The 25,426-nt window shown below is 45.5% G+C and overlaps 5 protein-coding genes across 5 annotated transcripts; 3 read left to right on the forward strand and 2 right to left on the reverse strand.

Annotated features, from left to right (window-relative positions):
* The first annotated feature begins 845 nt into the window (after positions 1-845).
* LOC133887806 (uncharacterized) lies at positions 846-3,511 on the forward strand. The gene is made up of 8 exons (XM_062327787.1): positions 846-957; positions 1,399-1,589; positions 1,685-1,866; positions 1,971-2,255; positions 2,369-2,427; positions 2,525-2,561; positions 2,665-2,736; positions 2,842-3,511. Exons 1-8 carry the CDS (start codon positions 846-848, stop codon positions 3,509-3,511), a joined length of 1,608 nt encoding a protein of 535 aa, XP_062183771.1.
* A 1,263-nt stretch (positions 3,512-4,774) lies between these two features.
* On the forward strand, positions 4,775-5,606 carry LOC133889106 (uncharacterized). The gene has a single exon (XM_062329568.1). The coding sequence runs from the start codon at positions 4,853-4,855 to the stop codon at positions 5,354-5,356; it is 504 nt and encodes a 167-aa protein (XP_062185552.1). The 5' UTR covers positions 4,775-4,852; the 3' UTR covers positions 5,357-5,606.
* An 8,474-nt stretch (positions 5,607-14,080) lies between these two features.
* LOC133888793 (protein ANTAGONIST OF LIKE HETEROCHROMATIN PROTEIN 1-like) lies at positions 14,081-16,359 on the reverse strand. The gene is made up of 2 exons (XM_062329158.1): positions 14,964-16,359; positions 14,081-14,390 (listed from the first exon to the last, which is right to left on the reverse strand). Exons 1-2 carry the CDS (start codon positions 16,263-16,265, stop codon positions 14,304-14,306), a joined length of 1,389 nt encoding a protein of 462 aa, XP_062185142.1. The 5' UTR covers positions 16,266-16,359; the 3' UTR covers positions 14,081-14,303.
* A 2,875-nt stretch (positions 16,360-19,234) lies between these two features.
* Positions 19,235-24,021, forward strand: LOC133888241 (uncharacterized). Its single transcript, XM_062328404.1, has 11 exons — positions 19,235-19,697; positions 20,547-20,675; positions 20,759-20,855; positions 21,027-21,062; positions 21,153-21,340; positions 21,775-21,877; positions 22,011-22,192; positions 22,286-22,363; positions 23,131-23,233; positions 23,312-23,357; positions 23,461-24,021. The coding sequence occupies exons 1-11, from the start codon at positions 19,357-19,359 to the stop codon at positions 23,802-23,804; spliced, it is 1,647 nt and encodes a 548-aa protein (XP_062184388.1). The 5' UTR covers positions 19,235-19,356; the 3' UTR covers positions 23,805-24,021.
* Positions 24,022-24,293: 272 nt separating this feature from the next.
* On the reverse strand, positions 24,294-25,373 carry LOC133888494 (36.4 kDa proline-rich protein-like). Its single transcript, XM_062328767.1, has one exon. The coding sequence runs from the start codon at positions 25,152-25,154 to the stop codon at positions 24,510-24,512; it is 645 nt and encodes a 214-aa protein (XP_062184751.1). The 5' UTR covers positions 25,155-25,373; the 3' UTR covers positions 24,294-24,509.
* Between the last annotated feature and the right edge of the window lie 53 nt (positions 25,374-25,426).

Below are 25,426 nucleotides of genomic sequence, written 5' to 3' on the forward strand. Positions count from 1 at the left end.
AGATATGTTTTCAGAGCTTGCCCATCCTGTGATAACATATCCTACTCGATCAGAAAGACTTGAGAACCTGCTATTGAATATTTGAATTTGAATATATAATGTACTCGGGACGAACTGAAAAACCAAACTGTCTCCTTGAATATATTATGCTGGATTGCAGCGGCGGATGCACATAGAGAAATGCAAAACTATTCAGATCAGGTCCGGTGAATTATGTTAGCTTGTTAGTTGTTATTTTCCTCGAAAGTTTCAGCTTTGGAGTGCAAGGAGACTCATTTTTCCTTTCTGAGGGGAGAAACCAATTGATGCACTGGCCGGCCCGACCCATTTGATAAGAAGAAGTACTCGAGAGACTATCATGGGCCTGACCTTGGGATGTTCCAGCTTGAGCTTACTGGGCTGAGAGGCATGTGTTTCTTTGTCCTCCCTTCCCTTGGGCCAAATATCTGGGCCGAGCGAGCCTCGGGAAAAAAGGGAGAGAGGGAATGGGAGAAAAGCTTGTCAGGCAGGCCATGGCCATGCACGAACAAACCAGACGCTTTGGTGGTGTTGCTATTTATGGGCATGGCTGTTTCGGAGGGTGCTACAGCAGGCCAGGAGCCTCCGTCACCGCCCGTCGCCATTACCGAACTCCCAGATGGGAGCAAACACAGAAGAGGGCGAAGGGGAGAAAGGAAGGATGCCCAAGGGAGAGAGTATGGTGTGAATTCCCTAGGCGGAGCAACGCATTCCGGGCTCGATCGATCAGCCGGATTCCCGTAAAAGTTTCCACCCATCCCGTTGGATCATCTAGGCGAACTGATTGAATAGGAATCGGAGGACAGACGATATACGCATTTGTTCGCATGGCGCCGGCCTCCTCCTCGTCTGCCGGCGTCGCGTGTGCTGTCCTGCTCTTGTTCCTCGCTGGCGCCCCCGTTTCGCATGGTTCTTTTGAGGGTAGGCGTGTTCTATCAGGTGCGGGATGTGCTCATCGCTTTGTTTCGCGTAGATTAATTTGATATGGTTGTTTTCGCCACCAGTTTCATTTCGTCCGTCGAATCTGAAATTCTGAATCCCTTCAGCTTTTTTGTTAATTTGTTTGCGACTCAAACAAAAGTGGTTGCTGAATTCACCTGTAGTAATGAAATTTCGTAATAAATTTCCTATCAGTTTCCAACAGGACGATACATTTTTTCTTTATGGAGTTATGGATGTGCAATTTATTGCAGGGATTTTAATTTCGTTTTGTTTATTTTTTCACCGGTGAAAAGAAAGAAATTTTAATTATTTTTTGTTCTCTGTTCCGCAGGTTTCATAGGTCAGTAAAAGAAAATTTTAGAATTTGATATTTTTGTCCTGATTTATTGAACTTTATTGCCGATTGGTACAACTCATAACTTGCCACGGATTCAACAGTTGGACACGGAAAGGGCATAGTGGCTCTATGGAGGAGATCGCTTGTCGAGGAGAAACCCTTGCCCGGTGCTGCTCCTCCCGTAAACAATTCTCTCGTCTTGGCTGAGGCGAGGACTCACCGGAGCGACCCCCTCGCCAACCTCACCACGTACCACGGCGGCTGGAACATCAGCGACCAGCATTACTGGGCTGTACGGCAAATCTTATCCAACTCGACCTCGCAATTTTCCGCGTCAATTTCATGTGTCCATCCTTCTCATCTTCTCCTATGAACACCCTTCTGCAGTCCGTGGCGTTCACCGCGGTTCCGCTCTTCCTCGTCGCAATGCTGTGGTTGATCGGTTTCGGTGTCGTGCTGCTCGTCATCTCCTGCTGCTGCTGCTTCTGCCGAAACAAGAACAACACGTACTCGCCAGGGTGTTACTTCAGCTCATTGGCGCTTCTCATCATACTCACCTTGGTGACAATGTAACTGCTCCAGCCATTGTTTCAGCTTACCTCGTCACAATGTCAGTTGTTTCATCGAAACATTATGTATGTGCTAATGATCATGCTCTTGTCCTATCACACAGCGTCGGGTGTGTGATGTTACACTGTGGTCAGGAGCTATTCCACAGTAGCGCGATCAACACCATCGACTACGTCGTCGGGCAGGGCAACCTGACGGTTGACAACCTGAGGAACTTCTCCGGCTGCTTGGCGGCGGCGAAGAACATTGGCGTGGACCAAATCTTCCTACCAGTTGATGTCCAGCAGAAGATTGATGTCATCGAAGAGAAGCTGAACTCTTCGGCAAACGAGTTCTCTACTCGCGCGTTGGAGAACTCCAGGAAGATCAAGCATGTGGTGAACCGCATGTGCGTATGGCTCTATATTAACACGATTTACACTATATTTTACTTCAAGTTTTTCTTGTCCTCAAAGATCAACTTCTAAGTGCAGCAATGTGCTTTCATTTTGCTGATTTTAGGCAGCAAGATTTGGTGTTTGTTGCAGCTGTAATGCTTGGCCTTGCAGTACTCGGATTCTGTAAGCATCAATCTCTTACCTGATTCTGTTTCTGCTACCGGAGCCCTCTGATGTACTGATCTGAAGTCTGAACTCGGTTGTTTTTTCCTTCTGGCAGTGTTCTCCATACTGGGGTTGCGGTTTCTTGTCTCCCTGTAAGTAAAAAAAATGTTCGACTTATAGCAACTTTGCCATTCATTCCATTATTCTGTCCATGTTGCTTCCCCATCCAGAGGCACTCATCTCGTATCCCTGCAGATTGGTGATCGCCGGATGGATCATTCTCGCCGTCACGATCATGTCGTCTGCTGTTTTCCTCCTCTTGCACAAGTAAGCTGTCCATTTTTTTTTTCTGAATTCTGGACAAGCAGATGCAGCAATGCATTGTTCAGAACGTTCAGGCACTGACAGAACTAGCTGCACCGTGCGTGGCAGCGTGGTGGCGGACACGTGCGTGGCGATGGATGAGTGGGTGACCCACCCGCAGGCGCACACGGCGCTGGACGACATCCTCCCCTGCGTCGACGTCGTGACGGCGAACGAGTCCATGTACCGGAGCCAGGAGGTGACCGCGCAGCTGGTGGCGCTCGTCAACAACGTCGTCGTCAACATCTCCAACCGGGACTTCCCGCCGGCGTTCCGGCCGCTCTATTTCAACCAGTCGGGCCCCTTGATGCCCGTGCTCTGCAATCCCTTCAACCCGGACATGAGCCCGCGAGCGTGCGGCCCCGGCGAGGCCGACTTCAACAGCGCGCCGGGGGAGTGGAAGCGATTCGAGTGCCAGACGACGGGCCCGCCCGGGTCGGAGGTGTGCGTGACGGAGGGGCGCGTGACGCCTGCGGCGTACAACCAGATGACGGCGGCGGCGAGCATCAGCCAAGGACTGTACCGGTACGGCCCGTTCCTGATGCAGCTGCAGGACTGCTCCTTCGTGCGGGAGACGTTCACCGCGATCAGCGACAACAACTGCCCCGGGCTCGAGCGGTATAGCAGGCACGTCTGCATCGGCCTGCTCGTCATCTCCGCCGCCGTGATGCTGTCCATCGTCTTCTGGATGGTGCACACACGGCAACGACGGCGGCGCACGATGTGCAAGCAGTTGTGAATTCGTGATGGCATGGCAGGCACGATCGAGCGGCATCGTTCGACTGACAACCCAACCGTGGCTACGAACATGACACCTCGTCCATCTGATTAAGTTGTACTATATGACATTGTGCATCTGAAAGTGAAAGCGGTGAAAAGCTAACCCATGATTACTCTCTTGGTTGGTTCTGCGCCAATTCTACTGTGGCAATGTCCATATGTTTGCGGGCATAACAAAAGGGGAACTGATTAATGCACGGGGAAAGAACAAAACATGGGGTGTTCGGAGTTCGGACGTATGCTTACCCGTGAGTTTGGTAGCACAGACTTTGTTTCATGAAAGCCTACACCAACTAAGGACAATAAATCGTGAATCCAAGAGGGCCTGTTTTGATCATTATATCTGGAGACCTATATGGTCTAACAGCCAGCCTTGGCAGGAAAATGACCGAAATGTTATTTAGACCATATAAATCTATAAGAAATAAACATGTTTTTTTAACAATCAAAGTATCTCAAGAACATAGTTAATTGCTTTGCTATGAATAGTGATTGTGGAATTGATCTTGTATTTGCAGATGTTTTATTTAAACTTCTTAGGTCAATGCAATTTGCAGTTTGCAAGAATTTTATGCAAGGCTGATGGTGTCGTAGATGCTTACCTAATTGAGATTGTGGCAAGTAGCGTACACATGCTTGACAATATGAGTAGATGTTTAGGTGATTGTGACGACACTGATTCAGTTTCCTTTGTCGAACAGAATTCAGTGCGCATGTTTGTTCGTGTTTGTTTAAGTGTCTCCTTCGCAGCTTCAGCTCTTTTATTTCTACGAAAGAACATGCTTCCAAGGTCAAAGAAAAGTGTTCTTTCTATGATTCAGGCTGGTACATTGATGACTCTGCACAGCTCCTCTGTTGCCTCTGGAAACATAGACAGTTTACCACTTACTGCATGTCTCGCAGAGGAAAGCTCTGTATCTTCAGACTCGGCATCTCAGTTATTAGCTGTGGTGCTGCAACAAAATTAATCGTGATAGTAACACGCAATTATTCGGCTCGTAAAGACTATAGAGTACGATCTGGCATTGTCTCGTGGAGATGAGCGAGTACGTGACAAAAGTCACAAGCACCAACTGTGACATGCCGTGCCACCATCTGGCTTGAAGAAAACGGACGGCCCAGATCACTCGCCGCCCGCTTCCATCGTTTTCCAGCATACGCAACCACTCCCCGCCCGTGATAACTTCGTATAAACTCCAGCTGATCGCGCGATCGCCAGCGCCCAGAGCACACAGCGGCGGAGTGGCAGAGCCAAGCGAACCCACTCGGCCACGGCGCGCGCGCGCCGGACAAGACGGGCATGGACTGGCACGCGTGGCTCTCGGCGGCGCGGCTGGAGCCGGCGCTGGTGTACGAGTACGCGCTGGTTTTCGCGCGCAACGAGCTGGAGGCCGACGACGTGGCTTACTTCGACCACGAGTTCCTCCACAGCATGGGCATCTCCGTGGCCAAGCACCGCCTCGAGATCCTCAAGCTCGCCAGGCGCGACCGAGCCCGCTCGCTCTCCCGCCTCCTCGACCGCGTTGCCAGGTACGTGCGCTCGCTCGTCCGCCTCGAGGAGTCCACGGTGCTCGTGCTCGACCCGAGCCAGCACCAGCCCGACTACCCCAAGCGCGGCAGCAAGGCGCTGAGGAGGGCCGCCAAGTCCGAGCCCAAGGGGTCGACGCCCAAAGCCACCATCAGGGGAAGGGGCGCCGCGGCGGTGCACGCTGTAAGGGACGTGGACAACGGCGCCGGCGGTGGAGGTGACAGCGACGAGATGGTCAGGTGGGACCGCTTGTTCCAGGACCTCAAGCCAAACTGACGCCATGATCAAGTGCATGGTGCATGGAGGATCACTGCTCAGTGTTAATTAGTGATTGTGCTTATGTTTGATAAGTGCGTATAGTGTTGGTGCGCTCTTTCCCAAGTTCAGTGCTATCGATCTTGTTGCATGTACAGGCTACATAGTTTAAGATCGGAACAAGCCGTCGGACGCTTGGTTTTGGTTTGCTTATTGTGTCGTCAGATGGCTCGCGATGTGGTTGTTGCTGAATAATAAACACGGTGATTTCTGCTTCTGTTCTTTCGCGCAAATTGAAACAAGGTTGCTCTGAGCTTTTCCTAAAAAAAGAGAGAAAAATTTCTCTGCAATTCCAGTTCATATTTTGTGCATCTGTTAGAAATAATATTTATGATGAGCTATTTCTAAAGTTGTTTTTCAGTATTGGGTACAATATTGGGGGTTGATCACTAGCTCTCATGCAGTGGCTGGTTACTCGAAATCGTAGTTAGGTGCGGCGTTTTGTACCAACAGAGCGCCAGTATGTACTACCTTGCATGCCTGATTGCTACACATCGAGCGGCCAAGTACGTACCAATACATGGCAGAAACAAAATCATGCCCGATCAAGCCGATCGAGTGGCACCATATACTGTAACGTTACGTCAGTTGGCTGCAAGGCTTCAGTGTTCTGCTTCACAACCAGCAACCTGGGCAAGTAGTCGACGAAGGCGCTGGGACCTTGGTCGTGCATCTTCAGGGAAACAACGACGGCTTCGTCTCCCTGACGCCGACGAGAAGAGTGCAACAGACCGTGATGCTGTCGTTATGAACGCACGACGATACCTCCAGCTTCCGCCTTCCGGCGAACCTGACGTAATAATACCTTAGTCTATTAGTATTTCTGATTTCAGTATATAGTGTAAATATTCTGGTATGATAGGATTAGTTATATATTAGTAGTTTAAATAGATTCGTGTCAACTTATAAATCTTTAGGTTCTAAATATAATATTTCGGGTTAATCTTTTTATACGAAATGATGATGAAGGTGTAATAGAGGTATTATACGTATGTGGATCCGCTCTACAGTTGGACTGGATTGTAGGCGAATTTTGAACATGAAGTGTTATAGATGGTATTCAGAGCTAACTCTCACTGCACGAGTGTATACGTGTCAACCCATGAAGAGTGAATTTTAAACGTGGGGTGTTACATTAACCCTTGCTGAACCCACTGCCAGTCGGCGATGCCTCAATGCGGCTAGGGTTCAAAAATTCAACGAAAACCAGTTGATATTCATGAAAACCGCTCAATTTGGCCTGCACCAAAATTTCAAAGTTGAATTCAAAAATAAAAAAATATCAGAGACAATTCTAAGATCTTCTATGAATTTTTTTTTTCAATAATAATATCCTTTGCATTATTTCACGGAGAAGAAGTTTGAAAACAAAAGCATGCTTTAAAAAGCCTGCAACTCATTTAGTAGGGTTTATATTAAGGAAAATATTAATGTACAAACACATATTTTTTTAGTGTACTTAAAAGATCTATAAAATTAGTTTCACTTTATTTAGAGTTTTATTAATTTCTCCATAATTTTTACAAAATTCACAAGCATAAGAAACAACACTGTAATTATTTTGCTCATGTCTACCATTATTTTTTTACATAAAGCATAGTATAAGTAAACTAATAAAAGTGATTTTACTAATTTTAGAGGTATGATGAGTTATTTATGAATTAATCTAGTTGTAACACATTTACACAATCCTACATAGTACAATAGCTATTTCATGAGTTCAAGGTACAAATAAATCTATAAAATTTGTTTCATTTAATTTGAAGATCAGATGAATTAGTTATTGATTTTACAAGGCTGAGCAATTTTTTTTAAAACTTCATTGATATTCGAGAAATGCGCTCGGTAAATCAGAAAATTCGATTGATTTTTTATTAATTCGTTCAAAATGCGTTCAATACGTAAAATGTGATCAGTAAATTGGAGAATTTGCTCGATTTTCAGTAGAATTCGACCGGTTTTCTCACTCGATTCGGTTGATTTTTGTCTTCAATTTATAAATTTGACTAAATGAATTTGTCCAAATTCTTGCTAAATTTCAATTAATTTTTTTGGTTTTCACGAATTTCAAAAAATCGATATGTAGCGGTAACGAATTTTCCTACCCTGTGTGCGGCACTTACGAAGACGGCACCTCGCCCGCGCCGCTTGGAGTCTGGCTAGCGACCACCATGGCTTCAGCACCCTGTTGCTTGCTGCTGCTGAAGAACCCAAATAATGGCCAGGGGAGATCCTATTTTCTCCGGCGGAACAGATGCAGAAAAACCCTGAAAAAATACATGGTGGCGGGAAATATAGTACTTCAGAATCATATAAAGTTTCAGCTTCTAACTCAATCTACAGACAAAGAAAGGAAAAGGAGAAGCACTGCCTTTGTTTTTGGATGGAACACAATTACCGACCCCCATCGAATCCAAATGTGGCCCTCATTTACGCGTGCCAGCTCTCGTCTCTCGGTGCCGGACAAGACGGGCATGGAATGGCACGCGTGGCTCTCGGCGGCGCGGCTGGAGCCGGCGCTGGTGTACGAGTACGCGCTGGTGTTCGCGCGCAACGAGCTGGAGACCGACGACGTGACCTACTTCGACCGCGCATGGGCATCTCCGTCGCAAAAGAATACATAGAACAAAAAAAAACAGTGGTGCAGTTTTTCATTTGAATTTTCTTGCAGAATTCATTCAACTCGAGAAACTCAAAGGTTTCTGATAGTACATCGAATGATTTAAATTCACTTTATGTGACTGGATGCTAAACCAGCAATGAAAATGAAATGGTCAAGAGATGACAAATACAGAATTATTGAACAAAAGTTCCTCAGCGTCGCCATGGGTCTTCTCCCTCGCAAGACGTGAATGGCAGCTTGCAGATGCACGAAAGAGGTGCTTAATTTGCGTCCTTCCCCTTTACCTCTCTTGTCTGCATTTAGTCGGTGCCTATCTGGTGAACCGCCAGTCAGACTACTTGCTTGCACACTTTAACACGCATGCAAGTGTTTCTGTCAGCCGGTATTCTCCTTCGCGGACAAGTATTTGCCTGAAAGCCCTGAACCGTGGATTCGTGAACAAGTTCTTCTACATTTCTTGTCAAAACAAAAAGTCCTACTTCTACACCGTCAAGGTCCGGGGCATGAACCATCGCAGTTTGCTTTTGCTCCTGAGCGGTGTACGCCGTGAGCACCACCAGCCTGGCTGCGTTGTTCACTGCTCACTGTCCCGTGCTTCGTTGCCGGTCCATTTGTTTTCGACGGATCTGAGGGAAAGGCGATTTGCCGACCCTTCTCCTTAGCATCGTTCTATTTTCTTGTAGGTGACAGTGAAGGGATAACGTGAAGAGACGATGGCCTTCTATATCGCGGCTTAATTTCAGTCCACATCGAGAAAAATTGCCGAGAGCTTCTAACCAGAGGTGTTCTAGTCACACTTATTAGGTATATTTATTTTAGCTAGAGATAATAAAAAATATTTTATAGATCGTGAATTATAAGAAGCTGTATTATAAAAGTTAAATTACATAATCTGTATAAACTGGTAAAAGACATATTACCAAATTACTAAAAGCTATATTACACATGTCTATTTATTTCAGCGTGCAGATTATGATCATAGACAGATTACCGAATTACTAAAAGCTATATTGCACATGTTTATTTATTTCAGCTTGTAGATTATGAAATGTAATTATAATCTACAAGCTGAAATAAATAAAAACTTAGCTGAGAAAGAGATCACACTTAATCAGGCGACGTTCATTCATGAAACAGTGAAAGCTGAAAGCATTCCATGCCGGTCCGGTGGGGAAAATCTTCCGTTTCGTGCAAATTACTAGCTCTCCCAAAACAATAAAATCAATACCGTCGGAGAAATCACCGGACCTGATGGTTCCATTATATTATTTTACATGAGGTGCTGATCTATAATTAAAAATGACTTGGTGGCAGCAGCTTTGATTTAAGGTGCTCAAACTTCCATATCCTCAATAATGCCAATGTTTATTTGCTTAAAAAAATAAGATGCAACTCGTGTGTCTGATTTCAGACTGATAAGCCTCATTAATAATTTCTTCAAAATCCCTCGTCAATAATTTCTTCAAGATCATATCCAAGTTTTTAGCAAAGAGACTTACACCAAGACTAAATGAGATCGTCTCAAGAAGCCAAAGCAAAAAACGATGCATTATGGTAACTTTGTTTACTTACAAAGCGTCACAAAGGAATTGCATAAGAAAAAGAGTTTGTCACTATTTGTGAAGCTTGACATATTCAAGGCTTTCGATTCGACCAGGCTTGAGTTGGGTTTGGCCAGAAATGGTGTGATTAGATATGTCAACTACTGGTCTCATCTTCCTCTCGCATTCTACTGAACAGGGTGTTGGGTCAGGACATAATTCATGCGCAAGACCTAAAGCAGGAGGATCCACTACCACCCATGCTTTTTTTATCATAGTGATTGATCCGCTGCAAAGACTAGTGCGGGACGGAGGAGAAAAGCTTTCTGAACCCGGTGCTACATGCAAAGGCCAAACTAAGGTGTTCTTTGTATGCCAATGACAAGCAAGAACTGAAGACTTTAAATGAGGTTCTAATGGCTTTTGGGAGATGCTCCAATTTGATTACGAACTTATCTAAGACAAAATTATTTCTAATGATGCCAGAACGTGAACATTGACGAACTACTCTCGGATTTCCCAAGGCAGATCAAATTATTCCAGTGAAAGTACCTTAGGCTCCCACTGCACATAAGAAAATTAAAAAAGGTTGACATTCAACCGCTGATTGATAAGCTTGGAGGCAGACTTCCAGGCTAGAAAGACAAATTATTCTCCTTAGTGGAAAGAGACACTTTAGTCAAATCTGTTCTCTCGACACAACTGACATATCACTATATCACCTTATGGTGTTCTTGATGCAGAAATGATTTGCAAAGAAGATTGATTGCATTAGAAGAGCTTTTCTTTGAAAGGAGGAAGTCCCGGAAAAGGGACCTTCAGACAGACCCCGAGGTCAACATGCGATGTTCCACGCTCAGGAGCAGGTGCTAGCTGCTGACAGAGAGAGTAGCGGCAGAGGACCAGATCCTTGCAGAGGCCAAGGCATAGCTCCCACACGCTTTTCACCTGAGTGACAGCAACTCAGACTCTTCGAATCTTGAGTATTTCCCACCGATCGCTAGGTCAAACGACACTGAGGCTGGAGGATCCTCTCAAGCTATTCCTACGTCTATAGTTACTTCAGCACCTAAGACACTGCCCTCCGTGCCCCTGCTACACCTCTGTCAAAATTCGTTCTCATCCTTCAGCAGCTGCAGTAGCAGTAGGCAGCCCAAGCCGAGCAGCAGGCCAAGTTACAAGTAGACATTCTACGCCAGCAGGAGGAGCAGCTTGTGTTGATGCAATCGCTTCAGCGGCAGCTGCAGGCCACATTAGCAGCCATTCAAGCTAACAGAGAGAACAACAACCGCATGTTCTCATTCATATCCGAATATCTTGGTTCTCTTTCATGCATCAGGCCTTTAGCTGTCGGTAGCTCCTCAGGCACCAACCCCATCACCTAGTCCTCTCCCAGACAGTGTCAGTGGTCTTTTAGTACATCAGTGACAACTTTTCACTTGTCACCACTCTTCAGCACTGATATCTTTTCTTAGCCTATCAGGACGATGTAAAGGCCAGTCTCACCATAGTCGATCGTATTGTCTCAGCAGCCGTCCGTTCAGTCTCCACCTATCGTTCAGTCTGTTTACGAAGAGCCCGATGTAGCATGACAAGAGATGACTACTTAGGGTACCAGTACTACCAACTCCACCCCAGCTCCAGCTTCAGAGGCACCTACAAAGACAGTACAGCCTCCTCAACCCGTTGTTGACCCCGCTACCGTTGAGCTGTCAGATTCAGATACAGATTCAAGCTTACAGTTCGAGGTGCGATAGTCAGCAGCAGCGCTGACTTCCTCCTCTCCTTTGGCTTCAGATGTCTAGGAGTGTACTCTTTTTTTGCGCTTATATGACAAAGGGGAGAGAGTTTAGTTGATAGGGAGAGTCTTTTGTGTTGGAGAGAGATAATAGAGTGGCTAGTGAGCTTTTTAGTTCTTAGTCTTAGAGTGAGCTTGGGTAATCTAGGGTTAGAATGTTGGTTCTTCATGGTTTTTTAATGTAATGACAAGCTATTTGGCTCTTAATTGATGTGTTTCGCTTATCATCGCATTGTGTTTTCTTGTATGCTCTATTTTAATTCTTATTCTACTAGCATGATATGCTTTTCTAGTGCTAGCCTTTCTCTTACTTAATTGTTATATGTCGCTAGTACGATAGGGTGTTTTTCAATTTATATCTTTATATTCCTATTTATGTTGTCATCAATCACAAAAAAGAGAAAATTGTAGCATCTAGATACATAGAAAAATAGTAAGTATTTTGATGATTAATGATAATCGTATCACTGTGACTAACGTGTATGTTTTGAAAGAAATTAAAAACTTAGTTCACAATGATTGTATGTGTTTTCTTGTCCCTCATGAGATTCTATTGAACGATAAACGAATATTTGCGTCAAAATGAAGGACACTTAGAGTAGATATAGGTTTATTTCTGGTCTTTTGATCGTACTATAAAAGGGACTAAGTGTTGTAGTTTGACCTAGTTGAGTCTAAACTTAGTTGAACGCACACTTACAAAAATCTAGCACTAGGTATCTCAAAGAAACCTATGGGTGAGAAGTCAAGAAATTAATGCTCAAAGTCGATTGCATTGGATGAGCCTCAGAATGTTTGTTCTCATAATTTTTGTTCACATCGGATTGTCCGGTGATGAATAATTTGTACTCATTGTACCTTATTCCTCTTCTGAGCAGAAGCTGAATGACCTCGCCCGATTGTCTGATGATGGTAAATATGTGCACTAGAATATTGAACATAAAAAATATTTTCTGAGAAAAATTGAAGTTAAGTACACCGAATTATCCGATGTTCAGAGAAGATGACCATTGAAGTATTTAACAGAAACTTGGAATTTTCAGAAGAATTGGAATTCAAGGCACCGAATCATCTGGTGTTGAGATGTGTAACACACTAGAGTATTTTCAAACTTGATATCTCGGTGCATAGGAAATGAACTCATATGATTGTCCGATGATGTGATATGAAGAACACCAAAGCTTTTTAGACAACGGCTACTGACAGCTGGTATGCCAGCTTTTGGAAAAGATTACTCACCGGATTGTCCCATGTGTACAATAGTGTGTGCAACGGACCATTTGGTGTTCACAGAAAGCGTGGGTGGTTAAGCAACGATTAGATTTAGACCTCTAGCCTATATATACCCTCTCACTCGGCCTCATTCGTCTCTCTTGCAACCTAGAGAAGTTCATACACTATATATATCATCAATAAGAGAGATCACTTAAGTTGATTTTTAAGTCACTAATTGAAGATTAAAAACTTTATTAGTACTTTAAGAGTAACTAGTATATATCTAGCTGTTGTTTAGGCTTAATTGAGATCAAATGAACAAGTTAGCTTGTTACTTTTGGTAGTTAATAACACGTACCCGGTTGTGATGATTGAATGTATTCTTAGTGAGCACTTGAAGTTATTATGAGAGTCTCAAGAAAAACTTGTACTTAGTTTGATACTTGCTAATCTGAAGATAGAAAAATGACGATAACTAATAAGCACTTGAGTTTTGTTAACTTAATAAGGAATGATATCCTTATATGGATACTCCAATGAGGATGAGAGAAGAGTAACAACTCTTCGATACCTCGAGAAAAATCAATGTCCTCTTTTCCTACTCTTCTTCTATTCCGCAATTTACTTCTAGCATCTATTTTATGCAAATATCAATTCCATAATTTACCCTTAAGTTATATACTTGCATATTTATTCTCTATATTCTAGCTTGCTTGTTTGAATAGTTGTATTTCCTACTTCTAAGCTAAGGTTGTTTTTTATTCTAAAAATCAATAGTTATTTTAAAGTTTAATTAGAGCTCTATTCACCCCTCTAGAAGTATTGGATCCTTTGACTCGGTCCTACAAAACCAATAAGGACTAAGAAGATATGTGCAATTTTAACCCAGCAAAGGTTGAACTATGAATAGTGCTCACACTTTACAGGGATCACATGGCATCCTCATTTGGTTCAAAAAACCCGACATGTCGAATAGCTTCCTGAAGACGGTAATATCGGTCGATCACTACTGTTTTCATGAGGTTTACGCAAAAAAGTAGACCATATGCTATTTCATAATAACCGCAAGTACAAAACACAAACTTTGCTGGAGAGTAGATTTTGTATAAAGGTTTACTTTTAATATAGTAAAAAGAGACCTTCAAGATGATAAAAGAAATGAAGGATGTCAATATTACTAGCAAGTTTTTTTTTTTTTTTTTTAAAGAAAGACATACACATACAAACATAGAGCAACAGCTATATCCAACTAGAAAGGCGAATAAAATAGGATCACAAACGTGCAACTTTACTGTCTTTATTGAAAGTGATAAAAAAAAGCAAGCAAGATGGAATATATTCCCAACGAGAGTGTTGACAGTCTCACATGAGTACAGAGACGACCAAGTCAGGAAATAAAATATGCCGAAGTTAAATGTAAATCATGCTTAAACAGTTTTTATTGTAGCAAATAGTGAAATGCTAAGCAGGAAGAATAAATTGCTCCTTTGTTATTCAAGAAACGGTGAATAACTTGCAGAAGAGGCAGAACTGAAGTCCTAACATGGAGGTGTGTGATTCAATCGACATCAGACATGGCATGAAAAATTATAGTGCTACAAAAGTTAGCGGTTGGCTAGTCAAGTGAACTTTACCCACATGAAACAAATAAGGACTAAAAAGGAGATATATGCAATTTTAACCCAACAAAGGTTAAACCATGAATTGTACAGACCTGACACTTTACAGGGATCAAATGGCATCCTCATTTGGTTTAAAAAAGGGACATGTTAAGTAGCTTCCTGGAAGGGTGCCAAGATTAATAGCAATAAAATCATCCTGAATAAAGAACATATACATTAAAACATAGAGCAGCAGCTATATTCAACTAGAAAAGCAAATGCAATGGCATCGCAAAGGTGCAAGCAAGATGGAAAATATTCCCAACGAGAGCGTTGAGCGATCTCAAATGAGTACAGAAACTGCTACATCAGAAAATACAATATGCTGAAGTCAAATGAAAACCGCATCAGTATTTATTCTAGCAAATGGTGAAATGCTAAGCAGGATGAATAAATTGCTCCTAGAACTATAACCTCACTCTAAGTTATTGTTATTCAACAAATGATGAAGAACTTGCAGAATAGGCAGAACTGAAGTCCTAACGATGGAGCTGTGTGACTCTTATCAACATCAGAGAAGACATTATTATTTGTGGTGCTACATTAAAGTTAGCAGTTAACTAGTCAACTGAGAAGAGTACAGAACAGATAAAAGCAGCTGGCATAGAAGATTAGCATAAGTTACATATTTACATAAGCATTCCAGATGATGCTGGGAATTACAACCTACTACTACATACAATGGGAAAAACTTGGAGCAAATACAATTTGCTCACTGGTTACGACTTACCAAGCTCAAGTGTGCAGCAAGAACATCCTTGATTCTCTCCCCTTCCTTGTCCTTCTCCCCCTCAAAGTCCACAAACACATCGGCATTGGCATCCCCCTGAATCTCCTCAGGTAGTGGTTCGCCACACTTGATGAGAAAATTGTGGAGCAGACAACCAGCAACCACGACATACGGCAGTGCCTCTTGGCACTCTCCCTTCCAGCATTCCTCTAGAAGCCGCCACCGTGCCCGCACATGGCCAAAGGCATTCTTCACCACCTGCATCCCGTGCGCGTGCACATAGTTAAAGACGCTCTCTTTGGATAAGTCATCGGTGGCACCCATATCCTTGTACGGTGTCACAAGCCAGGGGAGCAGCGGGCAGCAAGCCGGCCCCAAGAAGTAGCGCGGCACTGAGCCGCCAATGAGCTCGCCTTGAGGCGCATTGGCGAGCACAATAGATTGGGAGGTGTACAGCTTCGTCCGCGGGAGGATCTCCGCCGGCGCCATCGCCAAGTCCCAGCCGACGGAGACGTCAAGGAAGCGGCCATCGGCGTCCACCAGCGCCTGCGCGATGGCGGCGTCCCCGAACCGCGCGTACCCGAGCGCGCCACAGCAGTTGGGCAGCGAGAGCGCGCAGAACCCCGGGACGGCGCGGGCGATGCGGTCGGGCGCGGCGAGGTCCAGCATCACGGCGAGGCGGTCGGCGATTGCGCGGCAGACCTCGTAGAATGCGCGGGCGGCGACGGAGGGGGAGGGGAGGCCGAACCGGCGAGCTACGGCTCGCGCGGGCGCGGCGTGGGCGAGGCGGAACAGCGCGGCGCCGAGCTTGTGGTCGGGCGGCAGCGCGAGGGTCGAGGACGAGGAGGAGGCGGTGGGGGTGGGGAGCGCGAGGGCGTGGAGGAGCTGGAAGAATGCGGGCTTGGACATGCGGAAGGCGTCGCGCCAGGCGGAGTCCGGGAGGGACGGCGACGAGAGGAGGCGAAGGAACCAGGAAGAGGGTAGCGAAGGCGACGGCGTGGGCGGGGAGAGCGAGAGGGAGGTGAGCGTGAGCGTCTGCAGGTGGAGCGGGAGCAGCGCGAGGAGGCGGGAGACGGCGCGCGCGGCGGAGAGGAGGAGCGGGTCGAGCGCGAGCGTCTGGGACGGGAGCAGGAGGAGGTCGCGGTCGGCCGCGAACCGCAGCGCCAGGGTGACGGACGAGGCGAGCAGCGCCAGTAGCGATGTGAGCTGCGGCGGCGACTGGGCCGGAGCCGGCGCCGGCGGTGGGGACGACGGCGCGGGAATGGGCGCGCGGCGGGAGCGCTTGCGGCCGGAGGCAACCATCCTCGGGAAGCGCGCGCCGCGCGGAGTGGGGAGATGGTGGTTGCTTTTTGCGGGTTTCGGGGAGTTGAGCGGTAGTGATGGCGACGGCGACAGGTGGGAGTGGGAGCAGTGGATTGAGCTCTGGAGCGTGATCGGGGGTGCTTTCTCGAAAGCGGGATCGCTGCCACGTCGTCGTGTTGTGTACACTGCGTCGCTGGGTCAAGATGGGCTCCCCCTCGCCTCGGGCTTGCCGACTACATGGGCTTGGCAGTGGGAAACGGGGTGCTTTCTCCAAAGCGGGATCGCTGCCACGTCGTCGTGTTGTGTAAAGGGTTCACAAATTTGAATTTAAATTTAAAAAATTCAAATCGAATTTGAAAGAATAAAAACAGTTAAAAATTATATAAAAACTAGAGGCGATTCTAAAACTATCTGTGAAAAACATTTTGAAAAAAAAATTATTTGCATCACGAAATATGTGCTCAAACATTAAGAGTTTGAAAAAAAAGCCAAAAAATGAGAAAAGTTCGAAACAGACCAAATACACAATGTAAACGACCCGTTTCGACCTATCTCAATGGTATAAGGGTGCATAAGGTCTCCTTCTCACGCTCAGGTCCCCTGCTTCATTCCACAACAAAACTTTCACTCTCCTTACCTTGCCGTCCAGATCCAACGTGCTGTCATGCAAATACGACGGAGATAGGTAAATCTCGGTCGAGAAGGAGGGGTTACCAAGCGATAAGGAGCGGTTACCGACCAGGGAAGAGTGGTTATCAATAATGGTGGCAATTTCTCCCGTCGGGTCGGGTCCCCGCGGGTTTCAGACCCGACAGGGGTGGGTTCGATTAAAAAAAAACCCTACGAAGCTATCAGGTCGCGTCGATTTGGGGCCTTAACTCGGGTCGGGTTTTGGTCTATTTTTTCATCCGTAGGTGTCACCCGAAACCCCAAATCCCGCCCACCCTGCCCCGCTCGCCTGCCCCGACCCGATACCGTCACACCGCCGGGTTTCAGGTTGCCCTGTCGGGTTTCGGGTCCCCATCGGGGCCAGGGGCGGGGGCGGTTTTGCGCTCGATATTGATTTCGGGTTCGGATCAAGTTTGGCGAGTCGGGTTTCAGGTTCGGGTCCATTCCAGGAAAACCCGGTGGGGGTAGACCCGTTGCCATCCCTACTTATCGACCGCAAAGGCAGTGCTGACACTGAGCAATTTTTCGTTAGATTCGATTAGTAACCATTAAAACTCTAGTGATTTTTTACTCGATTCGGTCGATATGCGTGCTTAGAAGGTCATCAGTTCGGTGAACGATCGAGCTCAGTTAATACGTTGTAGTGGGCTAGTGGCAAGGGTAGTTAATTTTGATGAAGTTAATTGTTTTTTGAGACATTTATGCATGATTAGCAACATACACAAACTAGTTAGTGTCGGTTAAGGTTCGTTTTTAGGTTGTTAGGGTTGGTTAGTGTCCAATAGCGTTGATTAGTGCCTAGTACTTAGTTTGGCTCAATGTTTAATTGTTGTTGGATTTTGTAAAGTGCTGATAGGATGAACCCCTACCAACTCACCTAGTCACACACAGTGAACCCGGCTAATTTGTAATGGTAGACTGAGGAGCGTATACTACTATAGTGGGCTACTAAAGTGGTAGGTGACATACACATGGGAAAGAGTAAGAAACAAATTGTGTATCCAAAAAAGAGTAAGAATATTAAGGGTAAGGACAAAAGACAAGTGACAAGTGATAAGAGTACGAATAGTGTCTCAAAGAGCCAAACTTATCAAGAGTGTAATGACAGCAGCTCAAAGACAGATAGCGATGACAGTTAGGGAGACAGTGCTCCTCCACGCTCATCCTCTGTCGTTGCTCCCATGCAATTCAATAGTGAGAATCAATCGTATCCCTATTGAACTAGTACAATAAATTCTTTTGCACAAGCGTGTCAATAGCCCCACGTCGTCTATGTGAGGCGGCTAAGGGGGCGACGCCGCCGTCATCAGGGCCATCATCACCGACCGGCGACAGTACCAAATGGCGTCCGCATGGCCTCGTCTCTTCCCTCTCTCCCTCCCTCCCCTCCTTCTCTTCTTGATCCCAATGGCGGTGGTCGGTTTTTCCCCTGCTTGACGGTCTTTTTGCGTTAGGGCGCCTGGATTTGTGCGCCTCTGCTGTTTCCTCGTGTTGGCATGCGTGGATGGCAGCCAAATTTGTGATGGACGCCGGGTTCTTCGTGGCCACCAGGATCCGAGCGGTTTGTATGTGGGCGACCGGTCCTGATCGCACTGAACATTCTCTTTCGGGTGTTGCTCTTCGCATGGGGATAGCCATGCGATGGGGAAGTCGAAGCTGCTGCGTGGAGGGGGAGGGGTGATGGGGCTGCAATAATGACGCGGTGCATGATTTCCCCCCATGACAGAGTTGGTGGATAGAGGCAATAGTTGCATATCAACGTAGGAAGTCGAAGCTACAGCCATGTTCGGCAACAATAACCTATGGCGTATGTCGAGAATTTATTTCTGACAATGTGTCCGAAAATAACAGGATTACCTTCGTAGATCAAAGATCGAATATGAAGTGAGACACACGCGATATATACAGGTTTGTTTCTTCAATGCTTGTCCATTCGACGATAAATTTTGCTAATACTTCCGACTTTACACTTGTATGTAGCACATATTCAACATCGAACTCATTAAACTGTAAACTCTTATAAAAAAAATACTCTTATAAAATCACTCAAAACTGTAAACTATAAAACCTAATTTCACTTTAAAAACCCAAAACAAACGAGCCCATACCAACAGCCTAAAAAGAAACGAGAAATCCAGCGGAACCTCAATGTAAACGAGAAATCCAGCGGAACGTCAAAGCTTATCGCGTCTCCAAGTATCCACTCTAAAAACCCAAAACAAACGAGTCCATAACAACAGCCTAAAAACAAACGAGAAATCCGCGAAACCTAAAAGTAAAAGAGAAATACAGCGAAACGTCAAAGCCTATCGCGTCTCCAATATCCGTCTTCCACAAGAAAGATTGTTGCTATCAGCCTACAACTCCAAAACCACACGACAAAACCATCGGCCGACCCAAACCCTCAACTCCGATCACCCCGATGGCGTCCGATGAGGCCTCCGCGCCGCTGGCGGACCGAATTCGGGTGGTCGGCGCGTGGGCCGGCGCCCTGGAGGTGGACCTGGGCGCTTGGACGGTGCCGATTCTGCGGGCGGAGGTAGCGCGGCGGGCAGGGGGCGTGGAGCCCGGCCGCGTCGGCCTCATCTTCGGCGGCCGCGTTCTCAAGGACGACCCCCCCGCGTCGCTGCGGCAGGCGGGACTCAAGGGCAACGCCAAGGTGCTCTCTACGGTCACCTCCCCCGATCGCGGCAAGGAAATCGCTGCCGAGGCCGCCGTGGCGAAGGCCGAGGAGGAGCACGCCGCTAGGCTTGTCAGGCTCTGGTAAGGATTGGCCCGATCCTTTTGATAAAAACCTTCGAGGGTTTTGCGGGATTGTTCGGTTTCCCTCCCTTGTTTCGAGCCGAAATTACAGTCATAACGGGTAAGGATTCCATTTGACAGTCTAAAATTAGGAAACACGATGGGTTTTCTGCTCCGATTACGTACTGTAACCGCGAAACGGACAAAAAATCACTTTATTCATGGTTAAGGTATTGAATGTTGTACCAAGGAATGATCAATCCGATGGTGATTTATTAGATGTTTGGTTTGAGGGATCAACTCATCCTACATGGGATGGTCCATCATGGGATCATGCCATGAATTTTGGTGTGATGACACCATCCCTCGTAATTAAACTAACCATGTGCCTGTGAGGTACGAGGTGGTGAAGGATCAACCCATTCCATTCCAAAAACCAAACAAGTGAATTAGGTTCGAAGTTAGAATTGGATGATCCATCACCACCTCATTCCGCAAACCAAACACGCCTTACACACCCATGATTGTTTGTATGGTTTTATGATATGGAAAAACAGGTAGGACCATAATTAGGTAAAAATCCCATACTTTTTTCCATTTATAGATCATAGTGCACGTCATAATGTGGAAAATTCAGTAATCCAATCAATAAATTCACTGTAAACTAAAAAAAAAAAATCACACTGAGGCACATGAGGTGGAGGATAATGCTGAGAGTTTATTTGCTTAGAACCTTAGATTGTGTACCTTGATTGAATATAGGGATGACACACACTTAAACCCGGATTGGCCACTAAGATACACCGAATTCTCTAGGAACTCACTATCTCTTTTATTTGATGATCACCGATCAGTATGATGGTTTTATAGGGATGCTGCAAAAGCTTTGTCTCAAAGGCATACGGATGGTTCCTTCCTCGAAGAAGAAGAAGACTACAACTTAGATCTCGAGGATCAAAGTGGCCAGAAAGTGATGTTTGGATCTGTAGATGATATGAAGTAATAGATTAAATATCGCATTCAAGGTTTTTTTTTATCATATGAGTATGCTTATTTAACACCGTCCACCATGGTATTTGTAGGGCTTTGAAGATGGCTCTAATGCTACATCAAAAAGCCAAAACTCTTATGAAGAAGGAAATGCATAAGGAAGCACTTGATGTGTTAGTAATGGCTGAGGTACGCTGCCCTTTACTGCCCTGCCATGCTTCCTTGCACCCATGGTTTATGTGTTTGCACTGATTGTTCCCACTGCAAGAAACGTGTGCAGCTTTCAAACTGCTATGAGTTGGCATGCTTTGTATGCAACTAAATAGCTCTACATTGACCAATTCTTCATTGTGTTAACAGGAAGCTTTCTCCCTTTGTGATGCAAAACTCATTGAGGTAACTTGAATGGTGAAGAATATTCTTACCTGTGGCTGTATCAAAGAGGGCGCTGAAAGTTTTTACTTACACTTGGTTCATGTTCTGCAGAGGGTTGATAATGTGCCAATGCTTCAACTGGATATAGTCTGGTGCTATTTTATGCTTCGTGACATATCACGCTTAGAAGTCGCAGGAACTCGCCTCGAAAAAGCACGGTTAGGATTTGAACGTTCCCATGGTAAAGATTCCACTCGCTTCAGATTACTCCAGGCTGGCCGTCAAGCAGATCTTGCTATGTAAGACTTGTACTTTTTTTCGTTCCCCTTACTGTATTATATGTCCGTTATGCATCATGGTTATTTTCATCGAGAAGTGATAAATTCTTACCTTTTTTTCTTCGCTTTACTGTATTATATGTTGGTTATGGATTGTGTTTATCTTCATTGAGCAGTGAGAGACTGCTCCTTAGACACAAAATATGTAGATTTTAAAGCAAAAAAGTTTGTGTGGATGAATGGAAGGCCCTAGCATGTACTTTTCTTAAAAAAAAAAGGAAAAGGGGGCAATAGTGGCAAGGAGCTTTTGAAACTATATTTTGTTTTTTAAAAAATAGACTGAGAATTTTTCAGCTTGTTTTAGGGGTGGTTCTTTAAGCGTAATGTCCTGTGGAGCATTCTAGAGTTGACTTATGCTGATTCCTAGCATTCACAATTTTTTTCATGTCTAATAGTTATGTAAGGCTGGAGCTTTTGGAAGGAGTGGTAGCATATCATAATGGTAATTCTGAAAAAGCACGTGGATCTCTCACTTCTGCGCAAGCTAAATACCTGCAGGTATATTCTTTTGATCATCTTTTTTTTATTATTCTATAGCTTTTATTATTCTACACCTCAGTGCTTTAGCACCATCACACGTTCTGCCAATCAATGTCACACTTATATTTTGTTAAATGCTTTTGAAATTTAGCTTCAAGTACCAGATGAAGCTATATCAATGTTAATGGATATGGGCTATGAAGCAAGGTCTGCAAAAAGAGCATTAAAGATGACTGGCTATGATATTCAATCATCTGTTGACCTCTTATGTGAAGAGCGTGACAAAAAAAATCGTAGAAAAGAGGAGGATCGAAAGGCACAAAGAGAGATCATGTGAGCTTCTCATCAAGCGGTTTTTTCCCTCTATTTTCTTTTTCTTTATCATTTTTTCTGAGCTGTGATAATTTTTTCTTGGTGTTATCCTAGGGAACAAAAGACATATGGTAAAACACCTATGAACAAGGCAGTTGACATGCAGAAGCTGAGAGGCTTGACTACAATTGGGTAAGAATGGTGGCCTTACGACATCGATCTCAAGAGTTTTTTTTTATCTTTTGTTCTTTCCTTTTTTGGGAATATAAATTTGTACTGTTTTACCCTAGTTCTATCGAAGTGCTGTTGGATAGACCTGGAAAACCAGATGTATAATGACCAAACAAGAGACTCCCAGTCAGGTAGTAAATATAAAATCAAATAGAAGTGCTTTGAGAGGCCACCACAATGCTACAGACCCTAAAATGACCTCAGCTTTTCAATCAGATTGAGTGCGGTTAGCTTAATTTAATGGAGCATTCGCTTGATGTTTGCAAATGATACCAGTTAAATTCAAGTACAGATTTCTTAGCTATTACAGAAGAATGGTTTTGAGTAAATGTTTTTGTTGGAAAGGTAGTAGTGTCTATTTTGTCGGCACATAACTATTATTGGCTAAATTTCGATAGCATCTTACTATAGCTACCACTGTTTCTTTTCCGCAAAAGGATTTCTTTCGCAACTGCTTTAACATTACCTTGGTTTTTCCATGTGGTTAATTTTTCATTCAATCTAATGTATCATGTTGTGAAGTGGCCTTAAAAAACTAGGATCTTTTTTATAATTTTAGGACACCTATTCTTGGCAGCCCATGCATTATCTTCTAGAAATTGAGTACTGATGTCGGATACAAGGTAGAAATTTCAGCTGCTTGTGCATGGTGACACTAATTTTACATTACCATTGCTTTATGTTGCTGCATTTCCTATCTGTATCCGACCACTTGTTTTAATTTTAAGGTTTGAGAAGTATCTTGCTGCAGAAGCACTGCGCATCAATGAAAATGATGCTGAAAAAGCATTAAATCTTTTGACAAATCCCGAACAAAACTGCATCCTGCAAGTATGCCTTCTTTGCCTCCCTTTACTTTGTCACTCCTACCAAGCTGCTCTGCAGTTAACATTTTCTCTTCACTCGCAGAGTAAAATTCTGGCAAGGAGGAGCCGATCATCTCGATCATCTCGTGGTATGTATAGGTTAATGCATCAGTACTCTTTGAAATTGAGTGGCCTCAAATGAATTGGAGTACTGAACTTTCACCCCCTTTTTGTTCTCTTCTTTCCTTCTAGGGTTGGGTGCAGGATCATCGAGCTCCAGGGCTGCTGCTGCCTTGACTTCGGTTATCGCTCCACCACATCCTGCGGATGGAAACCCTCCAGAGGGAAATGACGCCCAGTTTGTGAACAATGGAGAGGCTGTGAACATTGAAGAAACTGTAAACCATGATGAAGTTATGAGTGATGAAGAAGCAAACCCCCCTCATCCTGTTCCAGTCAGAGACATGTCGATGGAAAATGAGCTTGCCCATGAACTGACGGGGGATGCCTTAGATGACTATGATATTGATGTCAGCAAGGAAGGACAGGCTATTGCAGAGTACATGAGCTTATTGGAGTCCGCTGCTAGTTCTTGATGTGCAGTACTCTACTAGATCTCAAGCGTCAGAAGGAAAATACAGCTAGCCTCAAATTCACAGTTTACTTAGCAGGGTCGATTTGTACATAATGCTGCCCTTATGAATAATGGTGCCTGGAAATTTACTGTTGGGCCGAAGCCGTCTCTCTCATGGATCTAACTTTGTGTACTGATTCTGATTGCATACAGAATTTTAGGGATATCCGCCCTGCAAATTTCCTTTGTTTGCAAAATGCCATAGTATGCCTGACAGACGTGCAGGGGATGGTGAGAATCGTTTGTGGTGCTTTCAGAACTGAATCTTTAGTTGGACAGATCTGAAACTGTTTTATTGCAATTTCTAGTCGTCACAACTAAGAAATCCACCTTAAATTTAACCATTCAAAATTTAAAGGTCTGTTTTAAAATGGTTCCTACACGAGATATTCCGTCCAGAGTAGAAGTGTACAACACAGAAAGCATTGCAAACAAGAAATTCATTTGGAAAAAAAATATAGTTTGATACAATATACACAACGTACAATGACAGTTCAGGAGGTACTACACTCATATACAAACATGCAACAAGAATAGCAAATGGGTAAAATTAACAATGTACTAACTGAACAAACCGGAAGCGAGTGGCTTCACCACCCAAATCCATCGAAGGGCCTTACAAATTTTTGTACTCGAGAGGGAAAAGGAGGCAAATGGATGGACTCGATTAAGCGCAGGTGTAGCCCGGCGGGACGGCACATCCGCAGTTGACGAGCACCTCGAGCGCGATGGGCACGTACACGGAGAGGTCGAGCACCTTGGCCTTGATGGCGGTGCACAAGCACGCGGCCGCTGACAGGCCGGCGACGCCCTTCACGAGCGGGCAGCACTGCACGTTGGCATCGCCGATGTGCACCTCGTTCCCGAGGAGGTCCACGCACGCGCCGAGCTTCAGCGCGTCCATGGGGCACGTGTCCGAGGGCGGCGAGGGCGTGGGCGTCGGGGGCGACGGAGGCGGCGGGTACGCCTTCCGGCCTCCGTGGCGCACCTTCGGGCTGCCTCCACCGAGGACCGGTGGCAAGGGGAAAGGGATGCCGAGGACGGGTGGCACGGTGACTGGGCTGCCTCCACCGAGGACCGGTGGCAAGGGGAAAGGGGTGCCGAGGACGGGTGGCACGGTGACTGGGCTGCCTCCTCCGAGGACCGGCGGGACAGTTGCTCCACCTGCGAGCTGCGGCCGGCTGGTGGCTTGCGTGCGCGCGGAGGACGCCGGAGCAACCTGCCGCCTCCGGCTCCGGGTCAGAGCCAGAAAGTAGGGCGCCGCAGAGCAGGTACGGCCGTGCCGTCTATGGGGTGGCGTGGACCGTGCCATCCCTGGATCGTATGGGTGGACGTGTACGCATCCTGTTTTCGGGTGCCACGGAGCCAGTGGTGCAGCGGCTCGGTGCGGCAGGAACGTTGGACTCGGAGCGCCGGCAAGGGAGCAACGAGAGCCTGGGCCGGAACTAGAAAGCGGTGACGAGGGCGGCGAACCAACGGCATTGGTACGTGATCCTCCGTCGCGCTCGTGGAGTTAAACTTCATGGTGCCTCCTGTATTACTATTAGCAAACGTGTGAGAAATAATGAACCTTTTTTTTCGAGC

The sequence above is a fragment of the Phragmites australis genome, chromosome 13 (assembly GCF_958298935.1).
Source record: "Phragmites australis chromosome 13, lpPhrAust1.1, whole genome shotgun sequence".
In the NCBI taxonomy this organism is placed as follows: Eukaryota; Viridiplantae; Streptophyta; class Magnoliopsida; order Poales; family Poaceae; genus Phragmites; species Phragmites australis.

Excerpts from the sequence above, each read along its gene's own strand:
- LOC133887806 (XM_062327787.1), top strand. The coding sequence starts at position 846 with ATGGCGCCGGCCTCCTCCTCGTCTGCCGGCGTCGCGTGTGCTGTCCTG. Across the intron at positions 958-1,398 it reads GGGTAGGCGTGTTCTATCAG|TTGGACACGGAAAGGGCATA; the intron begins GTGCGGGATGTG and ends CGGATTCAACAG. Across the intron at positions 1,867-1,970 it reads ATACTCACCTTGGTGACAAT|CGTCGGGTGTGTGATGTTAC; the intron begins GTAACTGCTCCA and ends CCTATCACACAG.
- LOC133888494 (XM_062328767.1), bottom strand. The coding sequence starts at position 25,154 with ATGGCACGGTCCACGCCACCCCATAGACGGCACGGCCGTACCTGCTCT.
- LOC133888241 (XM_062328404.1), top strand. The coding sequence starts at position 19,357 with ATGGCGTCCGATGAGGCCTCCGCGCCGCTGGCGGACCGAATTCGGGTG. Across the intron at positions 21,063-21,152 it reads GTGATGCAAAACTCATTGAG|AGGGTTGATAATGTGCCAAT; the intron begins GTAACTTGAATG and ends CATGTTCTGCAG. Across the intron at positions 22,193-22,285 it reads AAGGCACAAAGAGAGATCAT|GGAACAAAAGACATATGGTA; the intron begins GTGAGCTTCTCA and ends GTGTTATCCTAG.
- LOC133889106 (XM_062329568.1), top strand. The coding sequence starts at position 4,853 with ATGGACTGGCACGCGTGGCTCTCGGCGGCGCGGCTGGAGCCGGCGCTG.
- LOC133888793 (XM_062329158.1), bottom strand. The coding sequence starts at position 16,265 with ATGGTTGCCTCCGGCCGCAAGCGCTCCCGCCGCGCGCCCATTCCCGCG. Across the intron at positions 14,391-14,963 it reads TTGCTGCACACTTGAGCTTG|GATGATTTTATTGCTATTAA; the intron begins GTAAGTCGTAAC and ends TTCTTTATTCAG.